This window comes from Perna viridis, chromosome 2, assembly GCF_037379345.1.
Source record: "Perna viridis isolate PV_CMFRI_1.1 ecotype Kerala chromosome 2, ASM3737934v1, whole genome shotgun sequence".
In the NCBI taxonomy this organism is placed as follows: Eukaryota; Metazoa; Mollusca; class Bivalvia; order Mytilida; family Mytilidae; genus Perna; species Perna viridis.
The window spans coordinates 41184784-41211073 of NC_142446.1; the positions used below are offsets into that span (position 1 = coordinate 41184784).

Consider the following 26290-nt stretch of genomic DNA (forward strand, 5'->3'; position numbering starts at 1 on the left):
TAATGTATTTTATTTGTGGATATAAAATGAAATTATACAGCAAAAGTACAATTCAGTAGAAATAATTCTATGTTAAGGCATCTATCAACGGAAACAAAAATTTACGAAAATGACAGCTAATGCAGCTTTAATAAGAGGAAAAAATGAGCAAAAACTTCTAGATTTAGTTTCTCACGTGCTAGCCAATGTTTGATCTGCGTCCGGTCAATTCGAAAAAAATAGTACTGCTCGCTGAGTCAAAATTTAAATATATAGCGCATAATCATAGAAATAGTACAGTTCAACAACAAATATTACAAAAAAGCTTTAATATCATAATATTTCCATGTCTTAAGAAAAATAAAACATCACAGTCATATTAAACTGGACATTTGAGTTTGGATTATTGAATGATCGGCGGGGGAGCGATATAGAACGTAAACTTTTCAAGACTGAAATGGGGAGGGTAAAGAAAACAGCCCTCGAAATGATTTGGTGATTCCATGTGGCATTGTCCCACTTCCGATATCACAGTCGCCGATGATCTCTAATCGCCCCACCTCCTATAAAATTTGACGAAAATTGAATATGAAAGGAAAATCAAGGAAACATGAACGGTTATAAAAAAAAGCATAATTCAAGGATAGTGACAGGAAAAATAGTCACACAACAAAGAAATGAAATATCCAATATTAGACGCACAAAGAAACAGAAGCAACCCCGACTCCACTAAAAACTGGGAGCATGGACCACGTGCACCGATTCGGTAGCCATCCTCTATTTCTTATGGAAAGACACACCGAATTTCTCATATTTGATTCTAAGGCCGCCACATTTTACCCCTGACTACGGATATGGCTTGCGCATCTGGGAATAAAGGTAGGGCATTGAGCAGAAAAAGATCCTTCTAGAGTCGTCACATCATATACACAATTCGGCCAGCTAGGCTATAAAAAAGCTTTCGCTGGCCGGGTCAATCCTCCTCATAGGATTAATTTAGGGCTGTAACTTAGTACACGATGTTTTCAGACCCTTTTATTACTCGGAAGTCACGTCAGTGGCTTCGAGTATTGTAAGTATAAGAATGACTAAAGGGCTTCCGGCAAATTACTTCACGGACGGAAATGCTTTCTTAAAATTAATGCGTGATTCTCTTTTAAAATTGAATATTTCACCGATATCCCAAATGAATGATATTTTAAACATTTTAAGTGTTAATTTTCAGCTTAATATTGTCGAACTGGTAAATCGAGAAGCCAAACTATTTTCGCGCTTGGCCGCGTAGTAATTTCAAAGAAGATAGTTAAAAGCCAATACAATTAAATTGGAGTTATCTCTCTTTGGGTGGTGTTGGATTTTAACTATGCCCCGTGGATGGTATTATAATCAAAATCATTTTATCAAGAAGCGTCACAATCAACATCATCAGCTGCCTTTTTTAAAGTTTAAGGTCTCAAAAACGTTAACAAATGCAATAATCTTATTTTCACGATATTTGTGTACATCTTTGTTTTGTTTTGCTGCAGTTTGCAAGGGAAATATGGGTTTAACACCAAAACATTCTCAAACCTTAGTCCATCTCATGACCGGCACTCTAGCACATTGCTTAAAAAATAAACATCGGGAACCTATCTTGCAGGTTGCACGTCAAGCGACTTCCGAGTTTCAGCACCTTCAGTGCTTTGATGCTTACATGACCTTCCCTGCATCAATTTGATCCGATAGAGCAGTGTATCGAATACAGTCGTCACATTCTGAGACGTATGTACATGTATAACATTGATTTATTGTGACACTTATCGTTAATTTTATCCCATATCCTACATAACAACACCTAGATGAACTTCCCATAGCCTAGCTGGCCGAGTTGTCTAGGGCACTGGACTTCGTTCAGGCGGTGTTGTTATAGATGTCACAGCGTTACGAGTTTGAGTCCCGCGGAGAGAACGAAAAAACAATTTAATTAGCACATTCGACAGTTGTAACATCGTTAGGAATTTTTTAGACCCTTCTATACTTATATTATCTTCCATGTATCAATTTAATCCGATGGAGAAGTGTAGCGAATATGAGACGTTTATATAATATTGATGCGACATGTATTGTATGGATTGCACAACGATACCGATAAAAAGTTAACATACACTATAATAATGAGCTAACTTTTCGGTCAACTAATGACCTACTTCGATGCCTTAAACACACTGAGTGTGTAGGAAAACAAATATATATAGGGATCTGAAAAATTCCCAACGATGAAAGAACTGTCAATTTTAAGAAGCAAATTTTTGGTCGTTTCCTCCGCAGGATTCTGTTGATTGATTGATTGATTGATTGATTGATTGTTGGGGCAGCAATATTTCAGCTATATCCAGGCGATGAACAGGAATGGATGATAAAGTGAATAAATCTAGAGTTGTAACTCAATATACGATGTATGGTAGTACGAGACAGCTCATCTATGTGTTGTTATGTAGGATAGAGGGTCATATCAACTTTTAAAAGTTCGGCTAAAGTCAATATATAGGACATTCTTTAATAAAATGTTTTCATTCATAGTAGTTTATAATACATTAAATCTGGCAATGAAACATTGTTAAATACATCTTTATATGTATATTACATACAAGCACAAGTCAATTGAAATTAAGAAATAAATGTTTAATAACTGAAATTCAATGTCTAACATAAACAACAAAATTGTAAATCTACAGCTGACAAACACAAGATTTTAAGTCTAAATTTATATAGTTCTAACTCAAAAGCATTATACATCGTTGTTTATCCACAAAAAGATGGTACACCTAGATACAAATATACAGTTCTTAATAGAGATTCCTCATACTTTGTAAAAAATAATTCCAAATCATCTTCCAAATACACAGAAGATGTTTTCAAAATGCTGGAATTTCTATCGATTTATTCTAAAATATGTTGCACTTTCAACTTTGTTGTTAACATTATATAGAAGTTATGAAACATTTTGTTCCGAAGCACTCAGTCAGAGTATGTCCTACTAGCGACTGGACTGGTCTGTCGGCGCTCTGGCCTACTCCCGGAACCCACGTTGAGGCGCAATGTTTCGCACACCAAGTTATCCCGATCAAATTTTGTAAAACTTAAAATTAAAAGTTGAAATTTGGATATATTGATTAAACGTAGATAAGCATTTATACATAGACAAATGTAATATATGTTATGGTAAACAGGTGTTATTTAATTGAAAAATGGTATCCGGAACGTTTCGGTCCCCTGCCGTATTAGGTTCTCTCCTCAGCATCAGCTGGCTGATTTACAAAATACCTTATTTCGCACGAACTTTAGGGACTAAAATTGTGAGAGAATGAATCGAAAAGGATCTTATTATTTAAACTTTTTTTCCACCTACTCCATGCATGCTTTCATCCTGTGGTAGTTTCTAAGTGCCTGATATTTTATAAAACATAGTATTTGGCTGTTAGTTTTTGGAAGGCACCCCTGATTTGCACTAAAACTCAGTAATATTTTTTTCAGTATGTTACCATGGCTACTGGATTTTATAAGAATAATCACTAAATTACTTATAAATGACTTGAACCTCCACACACCAAGGATTTAGAAAATATGCACTTTTTATGACAAAACACTCGAAATTTCTGTGTGGACTGCCTCCAAACAGCTTTATTTCAACAAAATGAGACCAAATTTTCAGAAATGGCCTAACTGTATTGTACTACCTAACTGTTTGGGAGTACGTCAACGTGTAGAGTGTACGTTCAATGAACTAAAAACTCGACCCAATCAGAACTACTCGCCCATTTGCGCTATACTAAAAATAATTCTTTTGTGTAACTAGAAAGGCTGAAGAGTTCCGATTGATAACCTGGCGTTAAATTGTTTACCATTTAAGGTAACGCAAAAAGGGTAATATGTATTTATAGGTAAAACCCAACACCAAAATTAACAGTTACCTTCGAACGGGTGCCTTTATTAATGAAGTTTATTATAATATCTAGGCATATCTGTTAAAAAATTAGAACGGATCTCTCATTTTGTTAGACAAACAATACAGCGTAAATATATTGTTTTTCATGTAGTACCTCAGAAAAGGAACGAATCAACAATGTTTGTTTATTAAAAAAAAACATTTTGAACACCATATTATGTTGGACTAAAAATAAGGAAACACTCCTTTTTTAATTTGACGAAGTCCTAACATCTAAAATTGATCTAGTTTAAAATGTCCTAAGTGGGTATTTACAGGCTTTTTGAAGATTATCAGCTACTATTCGCATATGGCCGTGTCCGTCCGTCAGTTCTCTAGTAACGTAACATTCTTCAAGATTGTGTAACATTAAGTTGCAAACTTTTGTGCTAAGTATTCCCCTACTCGTACCATCATAATGCAAAACAAAAATGTCGCATGAAGCTGATATTGGAGGGCAACTGAAATTGCTTACAACGTACTTCCCATCTGTATAGAAAACCTCATTTCAAATTTGAAATTTGTCCATTTAATAGGAGCCGAGATGATAAAGATCGGACAAGTAAATATATCATCCGGTCGTTTAATAGGGATTATTTGTTAACAGTAAAACCTGCAATAACTTATACATTAAATGATCGTTAAGGTATCTATAAATCTGTAACTTTTCAAATCCAGTTTATCAACAACCCTCCCCAAAACAAATCCAGCTATCAACCCCCCCGCCAAAGTCGACACAAAGTGATTGTCGCATGATATAATTATTTATACTGTCTGGAGTTGCATTAGCCGACGTTGTAGCAGAACAATACACAGTGGCATGTAGTTACAATGATATAAGTCATGTTGCTACACTACATGTATGTGTGAAGATGATTATGATGTTGATTTAGCCAGGTAATGGTACTAAGTTGTTACTTGGTAGTATTAATGTTGTTGTAAACAATATTTTAATATTTGTGAACACTTGTGAGGATTTTTTTTAAATTAAAAGAATAATAGAGCATCTATTTTTGATCATTGTGAGTACATGAAATTAACTAGCATTTTGATACTGTCATTGCACAAAATTTTTTTTAAGATTACGGGTTGTGTTGACAACTCGTGACTGGATAAAAACATTCGTTTAACAAAACAGCAACATGCAAATAAGGATGATACATAGAAAATCTATCCGCCATTGAGGAAAATATTTGAATGAACAACGTGCATATGACCATCAAGGAAAATCCATCAACCAATGAGAATGACGTCGAGAATATAGCAGTTTCAAACAATTTGATCTGAATGTCGTGACAAAGTTTGTTCAATCACGCCACTGGTCAGTGTGTACATTTGACCTGGACGTCAAGACAAAATAGATTTTACCTCATAACCACCGAATGATTTCCAAAAAACTTTGAAGAAATATAGTTCGATATGAAGATTAAATTATTTCTTCATAATTTAGATAAGCAAAATCGTACACAAATTTCATAAGCTCCGTAACCGTCTATGATTATTTAGACAGTCAGTAGATATGTTGGAGGGATACCGCTAACGTTTCACCCTCTAACAGAATCTGCTGACTTTCTAAATAAACACTGACGGTCACCTGGGAGCTTATAACTTTAAGTAAACGGGCGCGTGACATTAATGTATACAAGGTATTCCATTGGATTGATCGGAAGGTTATTCCCGGTCATCACTTTTACAAGTACAATTATGCTGTATGTGTCCTTTCTAAGTAGAACTCTCGACTGAGAAACATATACCTGTAAGCCTGATTATTTTTTCTTAAAAAATCTACTGAGTATATCACCTTTTGGGGGTCCTATTTCAGAAGATATTCAGAGATTACAATTATTAAGTATGTCATGTAACTATCAGAATATATGTACCGGAAGCAAACACTTCATACCTATTCTCATTTAAACGGGTATTTCAGCGTGACTTCGGTCGGTTTTTATTTCAGTTCTCCGGCGTTTTCTTTGTTTTTCCTTTTGAAACTTACTTCGTCTGGTTTTCCTTGATTTAATCTCTGATTTTGTATGAAACATTACAGTGATCATCGCAAATCGAGTTTATACAGTTTGGGGGACTGGCAGTGTTTCAACACACAATATGCACTCCGATGGGTACTAATTGAACGCCTCTCCTAGCTGATCTTTTTTCATCTATATCAGAAAGATCTTTTCCTGAAATTTATTCTAGAAAAACGAGGAAAGTGTATTTAATCATTAATTTTCAACCTAAAATGAAACTTAATCACTAAGTTACATTTTATGTGATAATTACCTTCACTCTGTTTATCTCAAAGAGCTTGAAATCAAAGACACTACCAACAATCTTAAGAATGATTCAGGTGTTCTTATTCAGGAAAATAACAAATAAAGCCTACATCCATGATAAGGACTTTGGTTTTCAAATTGACAACTACCAATTTCTGTGTAGAAATTTTTTGTCGTTTAAGCGTTAGACGAAATTTTAGGTTATCTTTGTTTGTTATTGTCTTTCTTACAGTGATAAAAATAAGGTCTCATATTTGTTTCATTTCATATCGTTTTTTTTAACTTAACAATTATCTTGATAAAAATGAAATCTTAACTTTTAAGGAGAAGTAAATATTTAATAAACTTAAATGAACGTGGATTGGGTTAACGCAATCGGTGCATTTTATTCAATAAGGACTATAAATACCAAAAACTGAAACATTACGCCAAGTATACATATTTAATGATGAATTTCGAAGAAAATGCAAAATAAAAAATACAAAACGAACAAAACACACATCAATCTACATTCATCCTACAATATTCATCATGAGTAAAGAAAAAATTCAAACAGTCTCAAAAGCAAAGCAAGAACAGGAATACAAAAAAGGAAAAGTGCCTTTTTACACTACAAACATTGTAATAGGTATTCAGGCAATACCTAGTCTCTTTTGAAGGTGCCACCTTTCCTATAATGATTGTCAAATCAACGAAAAGAAAGCGAAAAAAAGCATCTTCCATGTCGTTTTTACATACGAGCGAAAATAAAAATATCTCCCTCGTCACTTTGGGGGGGGGGGAATTGATAAAAAAGATTTTTTTTTGGGGGGGGGGATAAACTGGTAATAAGAAATCATCCGTCCCTCATTGGTTTCCGAACAAAGTTGCATAAGAGCAAAGAAATTATCTTTGAAGAGCCTTATTCTAATTCAAATGTTTGTTCATGTAGGTTTTTGTTCCACCTGAACTTATATTACAACATTCAATATTCAGTAATGTAACGGTAGTAATATATTAGCATTTACGACAATTTCCAACATTTGTAGTTGATATGAATAAAACATTTGTATAAATATTATTTATCAAAAAAAAAAAAAAAACGCTTTTGTTGTATTGTATTAAAAAAAACACATTGATTAATCCCGTTTAAAAATTAAATTGCATTTTATCCGCGTAACATTCTATCCTCAAAATTTGCATTATTTTTTGCCAAAATATTGTATGCGCTCTTATTTGAAAAAATGCAAGCTATAAAATAGAAAATAGCATAGCCTAAAGTTCATCATGATCCCTGGAATATTTTGTGTCTGGTTCAGGCATCTGTCGAAGCCAGAGCTCCACTGTATCTGGGTTCGAGTTCTGTTTTAATGACATTTCCCAGTCAAAATCCAAATAGCATCTGTCCTTCGTGTCAAACTCTTTCCACACGACCGACCCTTTACCTCCGTCTGGTACTCTGTTAAAAAGAAATTAAATTTTAAGAACCAGAAGATACAAAATAAAACTGTTTAACCCGTTTTCTTTAGTGATATCTTTGAAGATTGAAACAAAAGCTTCCGAAATTGAGTCATTATTTCAATGTTAAAGGTAGAAATTAGGTTGAAACTAGTGACTTTAGTGGGCCTGAATAACTAACTTGAAACTCAATCCTTCGCCTTATGCTAGAAACATTTCCAAATCAGCCACGGTTCTTAAAACAAAATAGGCCAAAGTGCTACTAAATTGGCTATTTTTATAAGGGCAGTGAATCCTAAAAGGAGTATTTCATACCACAACTCAGCTGAATCTTTTGTAGGAGTGACCATAATGGTAATTTCAACATCATTTTCTATTTATCTATTATAAGCTTAATGACATTTGCTGAATGTGTTATGTAGACGTTTGAAGGCCTTATAGTGAGGAACATAGCATCGATTAAAAATTTTATTTTATCTTAAATTATTTAAAAAATCCATTACTTCAAGGCAATAACTCTTACAACTTTTGTACAACACTTCAATCCAAAGAAGGTAGTTCTCTTTATCTTTTCTATTGCTTATAAGTTTGGAGATATCGCCTAATGTCCCTGTCTTTGTATTTCAATCATCTGAGCATAAAAAATGAATACGTGATTAACCACCACATTTGTTATACAAAGCTAAGAGACATAAAGACCGCAATGTCAGACTCGAGACAAGAACATTTTGAGAAACATATTGAATCAGTTCGGCAATAAACGTTTTCTGCTTTTCTTAAAATATGTTACTTACAGAATGCATTTTTGTTCATCCTTAAATATCTTGAACGTATAGAATAATAGCTATTGTGACAGAAATCTTACCCTGTTTTAGCAAATGACGTGAAATATTTGATTAGATTTGCTGACAGCTTCTTTTCATCATCAGAAAATGTACTTGACGTCTTGTTCAATGAAGGTAATAGAACGCCAAGTTCGAACATGAATTGAAGTTCGTCACCATGTCCACATCCTTTAACGTATTTAGGGAGAGGACCCATGAGACCCATCTCGGATTCCTTTGAGAAGACATATTGGAAAGTTTTTCCTGATGATCCAGAGGAACTATGAATTTCAAGCATGTTTAAAGCGGGTGCAACAAATACCAAATCATTCATGAACATAAGAGATCTCATGCTCTGTTCGTCCTCGGTGCCTTCAACTTTATAAATGTTACATAATTTTTCTTTGAATGCAGAATCGTCATTATACATCCTCTTAACAAACGGTTTTATCATGCCTTCACACAGAAATTCAAAAGGAATAGATTCACTTGCATTAAACTTAAAATATTCCTGCGTCTGTGGAGGAATACCCATAGCAGCTTGTGCCATTTCATTAGATGTATAACCTGTCATAAAATCGAGCGACCTGAAAAATTGGGACGTCTCCGATGAAGCGTCATTCAGTTCTTTAAGTGGATCATTTTTAAACAGTTCACCATCGACAATGGGTGAGTGAGGCAAAAAGACCAATTCAAATTTGTCCTTTGGCATGTTTGTAGTGTCAAACATACTAGTTAATAGGTCCTCGTAGTCCAACTTGCGGAGACAACTTACAAACTTATTCATGTCGTTTACAGGGCATTGTGTTTCCTTGGCAAAATTTATCAAACGTTCGTTAGTTAGTTTTGAATCCTTTGGAGTCAAGGATATTTCACTTAGTGAACCACTCTGAGCGATTGCTCTGTGGAATAAACCTTTGTTGGAAGGCATAAGAGACAACAGGGTAACACTCCAACCTCCAGCAGACTCTCCAAAAATGGTAACTGTGTTTGGGTCACCTCCAAAAGAAGCAATGTTGTCTTGAACCCATTGTAAGGCGAGTTTCTGGTCCCAAAGTCCGTAATTACCTTTAGCTGCTGGATGATCTAATGCAAGAAAGCCTAAAGAGTCCAAACGGTAATTGATGGAGACAACAACAACATCACTGGAAGTGGCTATCCAGGCGCCATCATATTGATGAGAATACCCAATCATTAGACCACCTCCGTGTATCCAAACCATAACGGGTAACTTCTTATTGGAATTTAATGTCTTAGGAACATACACATTTAGGAAAAGGCAGTTCTCTGACATCACCTTAGGTTTAAAGTCATCAAACCCCATAGGCAGCATTTGAGGACATCCAGCACCGAAAGAAGTTGCATCAAGTGTGTCCGTCCATTTTTCTACAGGTACCGGCTTCCGGAACCGTAGATCCCCAACCGGTGGCTTTGCAAATGGAATACCTCGGAATTCATAAACAGTTTCTCCAGTCTGCATACATTGGAGTTCGAGTCCTTTAATATTTCCCTGCGCTGTGTTAACTATAGGTGATTCTGATTGCGCACCTACTGATGCTACCACGAGCAATGCTGTGTAGTAAAGCACACGCATCATGTCTCTAAAACAAAAACATGACATCAGGTAACAAAACACCAAATTTTATTGTGTGATATCCTTTATAAGAATTATACGTTTTAATCGACCCGTGCGGGTTCGGGTGTCAAAAGAATAGGCCTGCAGCAACGCTAAGCTTGTCGTAAAAGGCGACTAAATAGGGCTCAGAAACCTAGCTGGGGGCTAGGGCGCTCTGCCCACAGAGCAACTGGGATGTGTGCCCCAGGTGGTGAAATGGGGTACCCCTGGTGTGTTACATGCTGGGGTTGTCAGGCTATAATACGGAAAACCTGACCGCAAACCATAGTGGTGCACCGTGTTGGGAAAGATGCCACGTTCCTTGCACGTTAAAGAACCCTGCTGTGGTATTCTCCCGGAGTAGGAACCATAAGGCTCCGCCACAGGAGGCTAAATTGCCCGACCCTACCCACCTCTCCCCATTTCCAGTGGCAACCAAAATTTGTCGAACCCATTGTCCTTGTGTCCCATCCCTTTTTCATTTCATCATCATTTCATGTTCATCGTCTGAATATAGCTGAAATATTGCTGCTCGGACGTTAAACCCCAACAAACAAACAAACAAACAAACGTTTTAATCTATGTACTAGTACATTATATAGATTAGTTTAAACAAAAACAAAATTGATTGGACAAATGTAAATCATATATATTTAGTCCTTTCCTAAATACAATATACAAATATAGAATACATATAGAATAAGAGAGCATGCTTTAACAATATATGAACTATACATTACTGTAATGAGTATACCTAAAAGTCAACTGGAGAGAAAAACAGTTTGGGGAATAGGTGTGTGGTGGTGACGATCTATCACACAGGAAAAACACAAACATATCAGCTTGATTTACAAATTATACAACAAGAAATCTTTTTGACCCTTTTATATAATGAAAACCCTGCTGAAAAATACAAATGTTTTCTACATATATTAATTCAGGGCTCCCAGATAGTAAAATGTTTGCATGAAGTGGATAAATATCACTGGGCCAGCTTAAATTATTAAACAAAGTTTGTCTTTGGACTACATATAAAGGACAATAAAAGAGGTAGTGGTCAACATCTTCCATGTTAGTACCACATCTACATAGCGGACCTGTGATGATATTTACTCGGTGTAGGTCATAATTCAGAAAAGATATCTTAGTTGGGTTATCAGTATATTTAGCTTTCTAGGCCCGTATGAAAATATTTTGGTACAATGAAACGGTCCTTGTTCCTAGTTTAAACCGACTCAAATTTAAACTGAATCAATCTTTGTTATTGTAATGTCGAGATTGTTCCATTCCTTAATATTAGCTGGAAGGAAGGATTCCCTTGTAACAGACAATCTACAACACGGTAATAAAATGTCCTCTCCGTTTCGCAATGGATAGTTGGAAATAGATTGTACCTTAGGTGGAACAAGATTATACAAATACTCAGGGGCATGCTTTTGTTCGATATTATAGAGCATTTATAATTTTCTGCGTTTTCGACGTTCTTTTAGTGTCTCCCAATTTTCTTCTTCATATATGCTTTCAATTTTTGCAAATACCGGTAACCCAGTTACAATTCTTGCCGCCTCCGTCTGGATTTGCTCTAGTTTTCCAGTGACTGAAGCATTACAGTGGTCCCATACTTCAGGGGCAAATTCTAATAATAGTCGAATATAAAATATAGTTTTTTTTCTAATTTTCTAAAATATTACGATTCAGTACACCAGATAATAAAGGAATAAGATTAAAAGACTATTTTCATAAATTAATCAAAGCAGATCTTCAAGAAGATTTATAAAAACAAAAAATTCGAGATCTCCGATTTCGATGATTTTACCCGCATCACCAACTGTAAAATGGGTCTAGTAGCGCGCTCGACTAGAGCGGTCCGTCTGTCACGATTAAGGTGTATCTATTTTGTGTAATTTTTTAACCAATATTAAAAAATCAAAACTGTTTTATAAAGACATTGAAAATATTCACGAAACGTAGGTGTCTTACATGTATATATCTTTGCGGCACCTTATGCATACTTGTAACTGCTTAAAATTGTAACGCACAAACAGGAATGATAATCCATTTTATTAACAATACTCTTGCACGGACGAAAATGCCTTTAATTTTAACAGAAAATCGATTGAAATATAGTTTACTGTGAAAAAAAAAACGAAATCAAGCGGAGGGTCGAGCATTATTTCCATCATTTCATATATAAAATATATAAAATATAACTGCATATTCACGGTGTTTATAAAATAATCAAGGAAGGATCTGGTTCAGATTAATCAATCATTCGGTGACCTTGAACACTTCATTCGAAAAGTTCCCGGTTTAGATAAAAAGAGAGACCCGGTTCAGATAAAAGAAAGAACTTTTTTCATTAAATTTGAGATCATTGAAAATAGTTGAATTCAGTCGAAAATGTCAGGATGTACGAAAAAAATCGGTAGTACATCCACAAACTTTATATCTCTTCTAATATTATGACTTCCAAGACAATGAGGTTTTTTTCTTAAACGGGTTGTACGTGTAATTTTATTGTTCGGATCGCCGATCCAGTCTTGCGAACGAGGGTTCGATTCCCTCCCTGGGCTTTCAGATTTCAAATGCTGGTGCAAAAGTGGGCAGATTAGCTTGTATTCTCTTTTAGGAAAACTTTTAGAACCCCGGGTTAGCACCCTCATTTTTTGTAAATCTCTCACCAACTCTTGTTGGTATATTCGACATTAATGAGATCCGACAAGGTTGTTTAAAATTTATCCCATCACCTTTGTACAATTCTAAGGGGAAACTATCGAGGAGAAGAAAGTTAAATTTTAAAATTTGAACTAGGCAAGAATGTTAAATGACTAGTTTTACAAGACATGACAATTTTAACTAATTTCAAGGCTGGGATAAATCTCCACAAACAAAGAAACAATGGTCATATTGAATGTCCTAGATATTGATAAGTGAAATGTTTACTTTTCCAGTTCAAGTTCCTAAATTTGCTGAAAGAAGAAGAAAAAAATACGAGATCATAATTATGGCGTGGCTTGAGCTTGTTAGTGTGAAGTTACGGCAAATAAACATAATCAAATTCGCCAGTGTGAACCTCTTTGCTTTTAATATATAATTTCTTGACATACAATGTAGGTGAGTAAAACGAAAGTTTTTTTTTGTCAAATTGTGCGTGAATGTAAGTCGTATAACTAGAAATTTCATAACTAGAAATTTACTATTAAACGGATATTCACCAACCTCCCAAGTCAGGGTTTTCAGTCCATCTTCGCTCACTCAAACCCTGACTTAGTAGGATGGATATTTACCATCCTCCAAAGTCGATCATGGTTTTGAGTCCACCTTCGCTCCCTAGGTGGACTCAAAACCCTGACTTGGTAGGATGGATATTCACGGAAATCGATGCAAATTTGGCTTATTAACAACTAAATCAAATTGTGTGTAGTTATGGCAAGGTAACGTGGATAATTTTAACTGATATCTTACCTTTATTTACAAATTCAATGAATAAGCTAGCTTATATGACCTAACTTCTTTCAGTACACAGTTTAAAGTAACCCCATTTAAGGTAATGCAAATATATACACCATATAAGAGTAATAGTTATCTATAGACAGAAAATCCGACCCCCAAACTAACATTGGCGGTGATGAACAGTTGCACTAAATAATAAATGTCAATTACGATTTAGTTCCTGATGATCTCAATCTACTTGAAAGCATAGGCACTTCAGGACAGGACCGAGTTTCACTACCCTCCCCCTTTTTCAACATCTGATTCTGATTCACGTATACTATATAAATAACATTATTTGTTTACTATCAATCTCAACTCTAAATTATAAGTAACGTACATACACTACTAGTATGTTATCTGGAGAAGATTGTTTGATACATAAAATTAAAATCTTCACCAAAGCAATACTATTAATTCATGGGTTTCTAGTATTGAATTTATTCCTAAAAAGTTTAAAATAAGTGTGCGAACCATTAAATATAGTGTACAACAATTTACAAAAGTGAACAGATAAGTTATATAGCCGTTATCTTCTGTTTTCGGATGATCAAGCATTAATATTGAGTACAACACAGAAATTGTTGTGTAAACAAACTAGGCCTGTTGGCTCTTTGAAATGAGAATCTATTACATGTAGTAATCTCAATTTGAAGACAGAACACCTGAGCGTTTCCATTCACAGCTCATCCACAAAAAATATCGATTTACTGCTACTATTAGTGTGTCAGTAATTATTTTTCCTTACCTCGACCAAAGCAGCTGTCCTAATTTATAACCTCTTCAAGGATAGTGAATATTGATCAATACGTAATTTTACCGGTTTACACACTTTAGTATTTTAAATGTTTTGCTTGTATTGGCACTGCAAAACATCCAGTTATATGAAGAAATTCTGTAACACGATTGAAAGAGAGAAATATATGTGTATTAATGCGAATGCAAGCGACATGAAACATGTTTTTATCACAGTCGTTTGAATTTTAGTGACAAATAGCAAGAAAAGAGAGTCAAATATTGCTAGATATACATATAATATGGGCCCATCAAAATGATACAAAGAAAATACGTAAACGTATAGAAAGTTCTGAAACATTCCCAACGATGTTAGAACTGTCAAATTTGCGATACAGATTTTTGGTCGTTCCCTCTGCGGGACTCGAACTCGTACCGTTGTGACATCTATGGCAACAGTGCCTGCACAAAGTCCAGTAGGCTAGGGCGCTGGACCTTGTGCAGGCGGTATATATATAAAGGTCTGAAAAATCCCATATATATTTGTATATATTTGACTCTCTTTTCTTGCTATTTGTCACTAAAACTGTGTTTTTATATAAATAACTCATAGCTAAAGAGCGTGCGGGTCCGGATGTCAAAAGAATAGGCCTGCAGCGCCGCTAAGCTTGTCGTAAAAGGCGACTAAATAGTGCTCAGAAGTCTGGCCTGGGGCTAGGACGCTCTGCCCACAGAGCAACTGGGTTGTGTGCCCCAAGTGTTGGAATAGGGTATCCCTGGCGTGTTACATGCTGGGGTTGTCAGGCTATAATACGGAAAACCTGACCGCAGACCATAGTGATGCACCGTGTTGGGAAAGATGCCACGTTCCTTGCACGTTAAAGAACCCTGCTGTGGTATTCGATAGGAGTAGGAACCTTTGCGCCTCGCCACAGGAGGCTAAATTGCCCGACCCTGCCCTTCCCACCATTTTTCGATCCGTGCAGGTCCGGGTGTTAAAAGAATAGGCCTGCAGCAGCGCTAAGCTTGTCTTAAAAGGCGACTAAATAGTGCTCAGAAACCTAGCTGGGGGCTAGGCGCTCTGCCCACAGAGCAACTGGGATATGTGCCGCAGGTGGTGGAATGGAGTACCCCTGGCGTGTTACATGCTGGGGTTGTCAGGCTATAATACGGAAAACCTGACCGCAAACCATAGTGGTGCACCGTGTTGGGAAAGATGTCACGTTCCTCGCACGTTAAAGAACCCTGCTGTGGTATTTGAAAGGAGTAGGAACCTTTACGTTCCGCCACAGGAGGTGAAATTTCCCGACCCTACCCATCCCTTTCTTTTTCTTGTGGCAATCAGAATTTGTCGACCCTATTATCCTTGTGTCCCATCCCATTTTTTTCACTATGATCATTTCATTTTCATTTTATCATCCATTTCATGTTCATTGTCTGAATATAGCTGAAATATTGCTACTCGGACGTTAAATCTCAACAATCAATCAATCAACCCTCCCTGCCTTTTTCTAGTGGCAATCAAAATTTGTCGACCTTATTATCCTGTGTCCCATCTTTTTTTTTCATTTTATCGTCGTTTCATGGTCATTTTATCATCCATTTCATGTTCATCGCCTGAATGTTGCTGAAATATTGCTGCTCGGACGTTAAACCCCAACAATCAATCAATGAGAGCAGTTTGTTACCCCGAGAGGGTCGTCAGTTATCACCCCAAGGTGTATATTTTCAAGGGGTAACAAACTCTCTATCTCCCTCTAAGCTATATGTTATTTATTTTATAAAACTGGATGTTTCATTGCCATTAATTTTCAAATTAAACCATAACAATCAGTTTTGCAAGTTTGTCTTTCGTCTTTTTCCCCATTATTATAGTATTGTTTTATTTTCTTTCAAGTTTGCAATTATTTGAAACTGTAAACGTCCACTGTGGATGATCTCCTTTTTGTGACCTTTATTCGATGTACCGGTGGTAGACTTTTTCGTGCTCACAATCAAATGTCTTTATGATTATTGGGATAACACTGGTCTTCTTACATGTACACATACTTACGTAGGGTACGACCACATCTTATATTTATTATTTTAAGAATCGAGCAGAAATTAATCGTTGTCGTCGAGAACTAGCCAGCTAGCCAATGCGAATTTTTCCAATGAGAGTTTTAGCATAAATCATTTCAAACATATCTATTGCTCTATGCTTTGTGTGTGTTTAAAAGGGTAGATCAAATTATGCTGACTAAGATACATTATCTTAATTCTGGATCTTAACCCACCTTAAGTCCATAATATCGAAAATCGATAATATATAATGCGGTTTAACTAAGAAAATTTCCCCCAATGTTTTTGTTCATTGCAATCTGCTGTATAAAGGAGTGTTTAATAGGACGCAAGTTAAAGGTACTTGATAAACTAAATGATACACAGATATGTTATATATACTAGGTGTTCTATCCTCAGATGCTCTTATGTAATTTTTGGCGTGCCCTTGTCGTATAATTCTGGGTTCGGCCGGATACAGAATGTTAACATTTTGGGTCCACCCTGGTATCAATAGTTATTAGTTTTATTCATTCATTTATTTATTCATTCAAACAAATCTTTTTTATACGCAAAATTATTTGATATAAATATATTTGTTTTACTGTTTTATGGGAAAATATCCGAAATTCTACTTACGTCACTGTGACATTTATGTTTTAATGCCACCACGTCTAGATTATTGTTTTTTCGTTAAATATTTTCTTTCTTTTCTGTTTAGTAATTATCGTACCGAGTTGTTACTTTTATATATTTCATAACTAGCCAGTTTATTACGCAGGCAGAAGTAAACTATTTTAAAAGCAGAGATAACTCTTGAATTTTCTCGTAATTGCGTAAATATTTGTTAAATGTTAAGTTCTTGTTCCTTACTTTTATTTAATGAAGGTGCTGGTCGCATGTTATAAGTTCGTTTTGTTTAATTCGTATGCCTCTGAAATGTATAAAACATTTCTGTCATATACCCCGGATGGACATGTTAATATTTGGGGTCTGCCTTATTAAACTGGTATTTGATGAAAATGCGGGGTTTAAAGGGAAATCCACGGAACCAGAGTGCGAAGGGTAATCACTGACAACAGAATATTATACAAGGCTAACAACCAGACAGGTAAAAAGACGCACACATCAAAGAACATAAAATAACCCTGTTCCAGTTCGTAATGCCTATTAAAGTCAATAATGGGACAAAATGATGTTTTAAATTTTGCGGCGCTTCTCCACGCCTACTTTCCAGGTTTGAGGTTCCATTCGTATATACTGTTCTTTCAACATCGCAAGCTAGCAAGTTATCCGAGAATAATGACCCTATTTGACTGTAAGCATGTACATGCATTCTGTTTCCTTAAATTGACTTGAAATACTTCGAATATTTATTACTTCGAGTCAATGATAGGAAAGACATTATATATGCAGTGTACCAGATGAAAGCCAGTTTGAGCTATTAGATTTAGGATTTAGAAAATATGCACTTTTTTATGACAAAACACTCGAAATTTCTGTGTGGACTGCCTCCAAACATTTCAACAAAATGAGACCAAATTTTCAGAAATGGCCTAACTGTATTGTACTACCTAACTGTTTGGGAGTACGTCAACGTGTAGAGTGTAGAGTGTACGTTCAATGAACTAAAAACTCGACCCAATCAGAACTACTCGCCCATTTGCGCTATACTAAAAATAATTCTTTTGTGTAACTAGAAAGGCTGAAGAGTTCCGATTGATAACCTGGCGTTAAATTGTTTACCATTTAAGGTAACGCAAAAAGGGTAATATGTATTTATAGGTAAAACCCAACACCAAAATTAACAGTTACCTTCGAACGGGTGCCTTTATTAATGAAGTTTATTATAATATCTAGGCATATCTGTTAAAAATTAGAACGGATCTCTCATTTTGTTAGACAAACAATACAGCGTAAATATATTGTTTTTCATGTAGTACCTCAGAAAAGGAACGAATCAACAATGTTTGTTTATTAAAAAAAAAAAAAACATTTTGAACACCATATTATGTTGGACTAAAAATAAGGAAATACTCCTTTTTTAATTTGACGAAGTCCTAACATCTAAAATTGATCTAGTTTAAAATGTCCTAAGTGGGTATTTACAGGCTTTTTGAAGATTATCAGCTACTATTCGCATATGGCCGTATCCGTCCGTCAGTTCTCTAGTAACGTAACATTCTTCAAGATTGTGTAACATTAAGTTGCAAACTTTTGTGCTAAGTATTCCCCTACTCGTACCATCATAATGCAAAACAAAAATGTCGCATGAAGCTGATATTGGAGGGCAACTGAAATTGCTTACAACGTACTTCCCATCTGTATAGAAAACCTCATTTCAAATTTGAAAGAGCCGAGATGATAAAGGTCGGACAAGTAAATATATCATCCGGTCGTTTAATAGGGGTTATTTGTTAACAGTAAAACCTGCAATAACTTATACATTAAATGATCGTTAAGGTATCTATAAATCTGTAACTTTTCAAATCCAGTTTATCAACAACCCTCCCCAAAACAAATCCAGTTTATCAACCCCCCCCCAAAGTCGACACAAAGTGATTGTCGCATGATATAAGTATGTATACTGTCTGGAGTTGCATTAGCCGACGTTGTAGCAGAACAATACACAGTAGCATGTAGTTACAATGATATAAGTCATGTTGCTACACTACATGTATGTGTGAAGATGATTATGATGTTGATTTAGCCAGGTAATGGTACTAAGTTGTTACTTGGTAGTATTAATGTTGTTGTAAACAATATTTTAATATTTGAGAACACTTGTGAGGATTTTTTTTTAAATTAAAAGAATAATAGAGCATCTATTTTTGATCATTGTCAGTACATGAAATTAACTAGCATTTTGATACTGTCATTGCACAAATTTGTTTTTAAGATTACGTGTTGTGTTGACCACTCGTGACTGGATAAAAACATTCGTTTAACAAAACAGCAACATGCAAATAAGGATGATACATAGAAAATCTATCCGCCATTGAGGAAAATATTTGAATGAACAACGTGCAAATGACCATCAAGGAAAATCCATCAACCAGTGAGAATGACGTCGAGAATATAGCAGTTTCAAACAATTTGATCTGAATGTCGTGACAAAGTTTGTTCAATCATGCCACTGGCCAGTGTGTACATTTGACCTGGACGTCAAGACAAAATAGATTTTACCTAATAACCACCGAATGATTTCCAAAAAACTTTGAAGAAATATAGTTCGATATGAAGATTAAATTATTTCCCCATAATTTAGATAAGCAAAATCGTACACAAATTTTTTAAGCTCCGTAACCGTCTATGATTATTTAGACAGTCAGTAGATATGTTGGAGGGATACCGCTAACGTTTCACCCTCTAACAGAATCCGCTGACTTTCTAAATAAACACTGACGGTCACCTGGGAGCTTATAACTTTAAGTAAACGGGCGCGTGACATTAATGTATACAAGGTATTCCATTGGATTGATCGGAAGGTTATTCCCGGTCATCACTTTTACAAGTACAATTATGCTGTACGTGTCCTTTCTAAGTAGAACTCTCGACTGAGAAACATATACCTGTATGCTTGATTATTTTTTCTTAAAAAATCTACTGAGTATATCACCTTTTGGGGGTCCTATTTCAGAAGATATTCAGAGATTACAATTATTAAGTACGTCATGTAACTATCAGAATATATGTACCGGAAGCACACACTTCATACCTATATTCATTTAATCGGGTATTTCAGCGTGACTTCGGTCGGTTTTTATTTCAGTTCTCCGGCGTTTTCTTTGTTTTTCCTTTTGAAATTTACTTCGTCTGGTTTTCCTTGATTTAATCTCTGATTTTGTATGAAACATTACAGTGATCATCGCAAATCGAGTTTGTACAGTTTGGCGGACTGGCGGTGTTTCAACACACAATATGCACTCCGATGGGTACTAATTGAACACCTCTCCTAGCTGATCTTTTTTCATCTATATCAGAAAGATTTTTTCCTGAAATTTATTCTAGAAAAACGAGGAAAGTTTATTTAATCATTAATTTTCAACCTAAAATGAAACTTTATCACTAAGTTACCTTTTATGTAATAATTACCTTCACTCTGTTTATCTCAAAGAGCTTGAAATCAAAGACACTACCAACAATCTTAAGAATGATTCAGGTGTTCTTATTCAGGAAAATAACAAATAAAGCCTACATGCATGATAAGGACTTTGGTTTTCAAATTGACAACTACCAATTTCTGTGTAGAAATTTCTTTGTCGTTTAAGCATTAGACGAAATTTTAGGTTATCTTTATCATTGTCTTTCTTACCGTGATAAAAATAAGGTCTCATATTTGTTTCATTTCATATCGTTTTTTTTTAACTTAACAATTATCTTGATGAAAATGAAATCTTAACTTTTAAGGAGAAGTAAATATTTAATAAACTTAAATGAACGTGGATTGTGTTAACGCAATCGGTGCATTTTATTCAATAAGGACTATAAATACCAAAAACTGAAACATTACGCCATGTATACATATTTAATGATGAATTTCGAAGAAAATGCAAAATAAAAAATACAAAACGAGGGGGGGAATTGATAAAAAAGATTTATTTTTTTTGGGGGGGGAATAAACTGGTAATAAGAAATCATCCGTCCCTCATTGGTTTCCGAACAAAGTTGCATAAGAGCAAAGAAATTATCTTTGAAGAGCCTTATTCTAATTCAAATTTTGTTCATGTAGGTTTTTGTTCCACCTGAACTTATATTACAACATTCAATATTCAGTAATGTAACGGTAGTAATATATTAGCATTTACGACAATTTCCAACATTTGTAGTTGATATGAATAAAACATTTGTATAAATATTATTTATAAAAAAAACCCCTTTTGTTGTATTGTATTAAAAAACACATTGATTAATCCCGTTTAAAAATTAAATTGCATTTTATCCGCGTAACATTCTATCCTCAAAATTTGCATTATTTTTTGCCAAAATATTGTATGCGCTCTTTTTTTTTTTTTAAAATGCAAGCTATAAAATAGAATGAAACAGGAAATAGAAAATAGCATAGCCTAAAGTTCATCATGATCCCTGGAATATTTTGTGTCTGGTTCAGGCATCTGTCGAAGCCAGAGCTCCACTGTATCTGGGTTCGAGTTCTGTTTTAATGACATTTCCCAGTCAAAATCCAAATAGCATCTGTCCTTCGTGTCAAACTCTTTCCACACGACCGATCCTTTACCTCCGTCTGGTACTCTGTTAAAAAGAAATTAAATTTTAAGAACCAGAAGATACAAAATAAAACTGTTTAACCCGTTTTCTTTAGTGATATCTTTGAAGATTGAAACAAAAGCTTCCGAAATTGAGTCATTATTTCAATGTTAAAGGTAGAAATTAGGTTGAAACTAGTGACTTTAGTGGGCCTGAATAACTAACTTGAAACTCAATCCTTCGCCTTATGCTAGAAACATTTCCAAATCAGCTACGGTTCTTAAAACAAAATAGGCCAAAGTGCTACTAAATTGGCTATTTTTTTAAGGGCAGTGAATCCTAAAAGGAGTATTTCATACCACAACTCAGCTGAATCTTTTGTAGGAGTGACCATAATGGTAATTTCAACATCATTTTCTATTTATCTATTATAAGCTTAATGACATTTGCTGAATGTGTTACGTAGACGTTTGAAGGCCTTATAGTGAGGAACATAGCATCGATTAAAAATTTTATTTTATCTTAAATTGTTTAAAAAATCCATTACTTCAAGGCAATAACTCTTACAACTTTTGTACAACACTTCAATCCAAAGAAGGTAGTTCTCTTTATCTTTTCTATTGCTTATAAGTTTGGAGATATCGCCTAATGTCCCTGTCTTTGTATTTCAATCATCTGAGCATAAAAAATTAATACGTGATGAACCACCACATTTGTTATACAAAGCTAAGAGACATAAAGACCGCAATGTCAGACTCGAGACAAGAACATTTTGAGAAACATATTGAATCAGTTCGGCAATAAACGTTTTCTGCTTTTCTTAAAATATGTTACTTACAGAATGCATTTTTGTTCATCCTTAAATATGTTGAACGTATAGAATAATAGCTATTGTGACAGAAATCTTACCCTGTTTTAGCAAATGACGTGAAATATTTGATTAGATTTGCTGACAGCTTCTTTTCATCATCAGAAAATGTACTTGACGTCTTGTTCAACGAAGGCAATAGAACGCCAAGTTCAAACATAAATTGGAGTTCGTCACCATGTCCACATCCTTTAACGTATTTAGGGAGAGGACCCATGAGACCCATCTCGGATTCCTTTGAGAAGACATATTGGAAAGTTTTTCCTGATGATCCAGAGGAACTATGAATTTCAAGCATGTTTAAAGCGGCTGCAATAAATACCAAATCATTCATGAACATAAGAGATCTCATGCTCTGTTCGTCCTCGGTGCCTTCAACTTTATAAATGTTACATAATTTTTCTTTGAACGCAGAATCGTCATTATACATCCTCTTAACAAACGGTTTTATCATGCCTTCACACAGAAATTCAAAAGGAATAGATTCACTTGCATTAAACTTAAAATATTCCTGTGTTTGTGGAGGAATACTCATAGCAGTTTGTGCCATTTCATTAGATGTATAACCTGTCATAAAATCGAGCGACCTAAAGAATTGGGACGTCTCCGATGAAGCGTCATTCAATTCTTTAAGTGGATCATTTTTAAACAGTTCACCATCGACAATGGGTGAGTGAGGCAAAAAGACCAATTCAAATTTGTCCTTTGGCATGTTTGTAGTGTCAAACATACTAGTTAATAGGTCCTCGTAGTCCAACTTGCGGAGACAACTTACAAACTTATTCATGTCGTTTACAGGGCATTGTGTTTCCTTGGCAAAATTTATCAAACGTTCGTTAGTTAGTTTTGAATCCTTTGGAGTCAAGGATATTTCACTTACTGAACCACTCTGAGCGATTGCTCTGTGGAATAGACCTTTGTTGGAAGGCATAAGAGACAACAGGGTAACACTCCAACCTCCAGCAGACTCTCCAAAAATGGTAACTGTGTTTGGGTCACCTCCAAAAGAAGCAATGTTGTCTTGAACCCAATGTAAGGCGAGGTTCTGGTCCCAAAGTCCGTAATTACCTTTAGCTGCTGGATGATCTAATGCAAGAAAGCCTAAAGAGTCCAAACGGTAATTGATGGAGACAACAACAACATCACTGGAAGTGGCTATCCAGGCGCCATCATATTGATGAGAATATCCAATCATTAGAGCACCTCCGTGTATCCAAACCATAACGGGTAACTTCTTATTGGAATTTAATGTCTTAGGAACATACACATTTAGGAAAAGGCAGTCCTCTGACATCACCTTAGGTTTAAAGTCATCAAACCCCATAGGCAGCATTTGAGGACATCCAGCACCGAAAGAAGTTGCATCAAGTGTGTCCGTCCATTTTTCTACAGGTACCGGCTTCCGGAACCGTAGATCCCCAACCGGTGGCTTTGCAAATGGAATACCTCGGAATTCATAAACAGTTTCTCCAGTCTGCGTACATCGGAGTTCGAGTCCTTTAATATTTCCCTGCGCTGTGTTAACTATAGGTGATTCTGACTGCGCACCTACTGATGCTACCACGAACAATGCTGTGTAGTAAAGCACACGCATCATGTCTCTAAAACAAAAACATGACATCAGATAACAAAACACCAAATTTTATTGTGTGATATCCTTTATAAGAATTATACGTTTTAATCGACCCGTGCAGGTTCGGGTGTCAAAAGAATAGGCCTGCAGCAGCGCTAAGCTTGTCGTAAAAGGCGACTAAATAGGGCTCAGAACCCTAGCTGGGGGCTAGGGCGCTCTGTCCACAGAGCAACTGGGATGTGTGCCCCATGTGGTGAAATGGGGTACCCCTGGCGTGTTACATGCTGGGGTTGTCAGGCTATAATACGGAAAACCTGACCGCAAACCATAGTGGTGCACCGTGTTGGGAAAGATGCCACGTTCCTTGCACGTTAAAGAACTCTGCTGTGGTATTCTCCCGGAGTAGGAACCATAGGGCTCCGCCAGAGGAGGCTAAATTGCCCGACCCTACCCACCTCTCCCTATTTCCAGTGGCAATCAAAAGATGTCGACCCCATTGTCCTTGTGTCCCATCCATTTTTCATTTCATCATCATTTCATGTTCATTTTATCATCAATTTCATGTTCATCGTCTGAATATAGCTGAAATATTGCTGCTCGGACGTTAAACCCCAACAAACAACAAACAAACAAACGGTGTTTATAAAATAATCAAGGAAGGATCTGGTTCAGATTAATCAATCATTCGGTGACCTTGAACACTTCATTCGAAAAGTTCCCGGTTTAGATAAAAAGAGAGACCCGGTTCAGATAAAAGAAAGAACTTTTTTCATTAAATTTGAGATCATTGAAAATAGTTGAATTCAGTCGAAAATGTCAGGATGTCGACATTTTCCCCCATGTGTGTCTAGGTACGAAAAAAATCGGTAGTACATCCACAAACTTTATATCTCTTCTAATATTATGACTTCCAAGACAATGAGGTTTTTTTCTTAAACGGGTAGTACGTGTAATTTTATTGTTCGGATCGCCGATCCAGTCTTGCGAACGAGGGTTCGATTCCCTCCCTGGGCTTTCAGATTTCAAATGCTGGTGCAAAAGTGGGCAGATTAGCTTGTATTCTCTTTTAGGAAAACTTTTAGGACCCCGGGTTAGCACCCTCATTTTGTAAATCTCCCGCCAACTCTTGTTGGTATATTCGACATTAATGAGACCCGACAAGGTTGTTTAAAATTTATCCCATCGCCTTTGTACAATTCTAAGGGGAAACTATCGAGGAGAAGAAAGTTAAATTTTAAAATTTGAACTAGGCAAGAATGTTAAATGACTAGTTTTACAAGACATGACAATTTTAACTAATTTCAGGGCTGGGATAAATCTCCACAAACAAAGAAACAATGGTCATATTGAATGTCCTAGATACTGATATGTGAAATGTTTACTTTTCCAGTTCAAGTTCTTAAATTTGCTGAAAGAAGAAGAATAAAATACGAGATCATAATTATGGCGTGGCTTGAGCTTATTAGTGTGAAGTTACGGCAAATAAACATAATCAAATTCGCCAGTGTGAACCTCTTTGCTTTTAATATATAATTTCTTGACATACAATGTAGGTGAGTAGAACGAAAGTTTTTTTTTGTCAAATTGTGCGTGAATGTAAGTCGCATAACTAGAAATTTACTGTTAAACGGATATTCACCAACCTCCCAAGTCAGGGTTTTCAGTCCATCTTCGCTCCCTCAAACCCTGACTTAGTAGGATGGATATTTACCATCCTCCAAAGTCGATCATGGTTTTGAGTCCACCTTCGCTCCCTAGGTGGACTCAAAACCCTGACTTGGGAGGATGGATATTCACGTAAATCGATGCAAATTTGGCTTATTAACAACTAAATCAAATTGTGTGTAGTTATGGCAAGGTAACGTGGATAATTTTAACTGACATCTTACCTTTACTTACAAATTCAATGAATAAGCTAGCTTAGATGACCTAACTTCTTTCAGTACACAGTTTAAAGTAACCCCATTTAAGGTAATGCAAATATATACACCATATAAGAGTAATAGTTATTTATAGACAGAAAATCCGACCCCCAAACTAACATTGGCGATGATGAACAGTTGCACTAAATAATAAATGTCAATTACGATTTAGTTCCTGATGATCTCAATCTACTTGAAAGCATAGGCACTTCAGGACAGGACCGAGTTTCACTACCCTCCCCCTTTTTCAACATCTGATTCTGATTCACGTATACTATATAAATAACATTATTTGTTTACTATCAATCTCAACGCTATATTATAAGTAACGTACATACACTACTAGTATGTTATCTGGAGAAGATT

At 35.6% G+C, this 26290-nt stretch overlaps 2 protein-coding genes across 5 annotated transcripts; both read right to left on the reverse strand.

Moving 5' to 3' along the window:
- Positions 1-6641: 6641 nt before the first annotated feature.
- LOC148625087 (fatty acyl-CoA hydrolase precursor, medium chain-like) lies at positions 6642-14484 on the reverse strand. 3 transcript variants are annotated; one of them, XM_088568351.1, is made up of 3 exons: positions 14330-14484; positions 8516-10075; positions 6642-7651 (listed from the first exon to the last, which is right to left on the reverse strand). In XM_088568351.1, the coding sequence occupies exons 2-3, from the start codon at positions 10069-10071 to the stop codon at positions 7468-7470; spliced, it is 1740 nt and encodes a 579-aa protein (XP_088424477.1). In that variant the 5' UTR covers positions 10072-10075; positions 14330-14484; the 3' UTR covers positions 6642-7467. The 3 variants fall into 3 exon arrangements, with proteins under 3 accessions (XP_088424477.1, XP_088424476.1, XP_088424478.1); XM_088568350.1 differs by lacking the exon at positions 14330-14484 and adding an exon at positions 13753-13856; XM_088568352.1 differs by lacking the exon at positions 14330-14484 and adding an exon at positions 13555-13700.
- A 6386-nt stretch (positions 14485-20870) lies between these two features.
- LOC148625088 (fatty acyl-CoA hydrolase precursor, medium chain-like) lies at positions 20871-26054 on the reverse strand. Of its 2 annotated transcripts, none has more exons than XM_088568363.1 (3): positions 25902-26054; positions 22471-24030; positions 20871-21606 (listed from the first exon to the last, which is right to left on the reverse strand). In XM_088568363.1, exons 2-3 carry the CDS (start codon positions 24024-24026, stop codon positions 21423-21425), a joined length of 1740 nt encoding a protein of 579 aa, XP_088424489.1. In that variant the 5' UTR covers positions 24027-24030; positions 25902-26054; the 3' UTR covers positions 20871-21422. The 2 variants fall into 2 exon arrangements, with proteins under 2 accessions (XP_088424489.1, XP_088424488.1); XM_088568362.1 differs by having other exon boundaries at positions 25892-26047.
- Between the last annotated feature and the right edge of the window lie 236 nt (positions 26055-26290).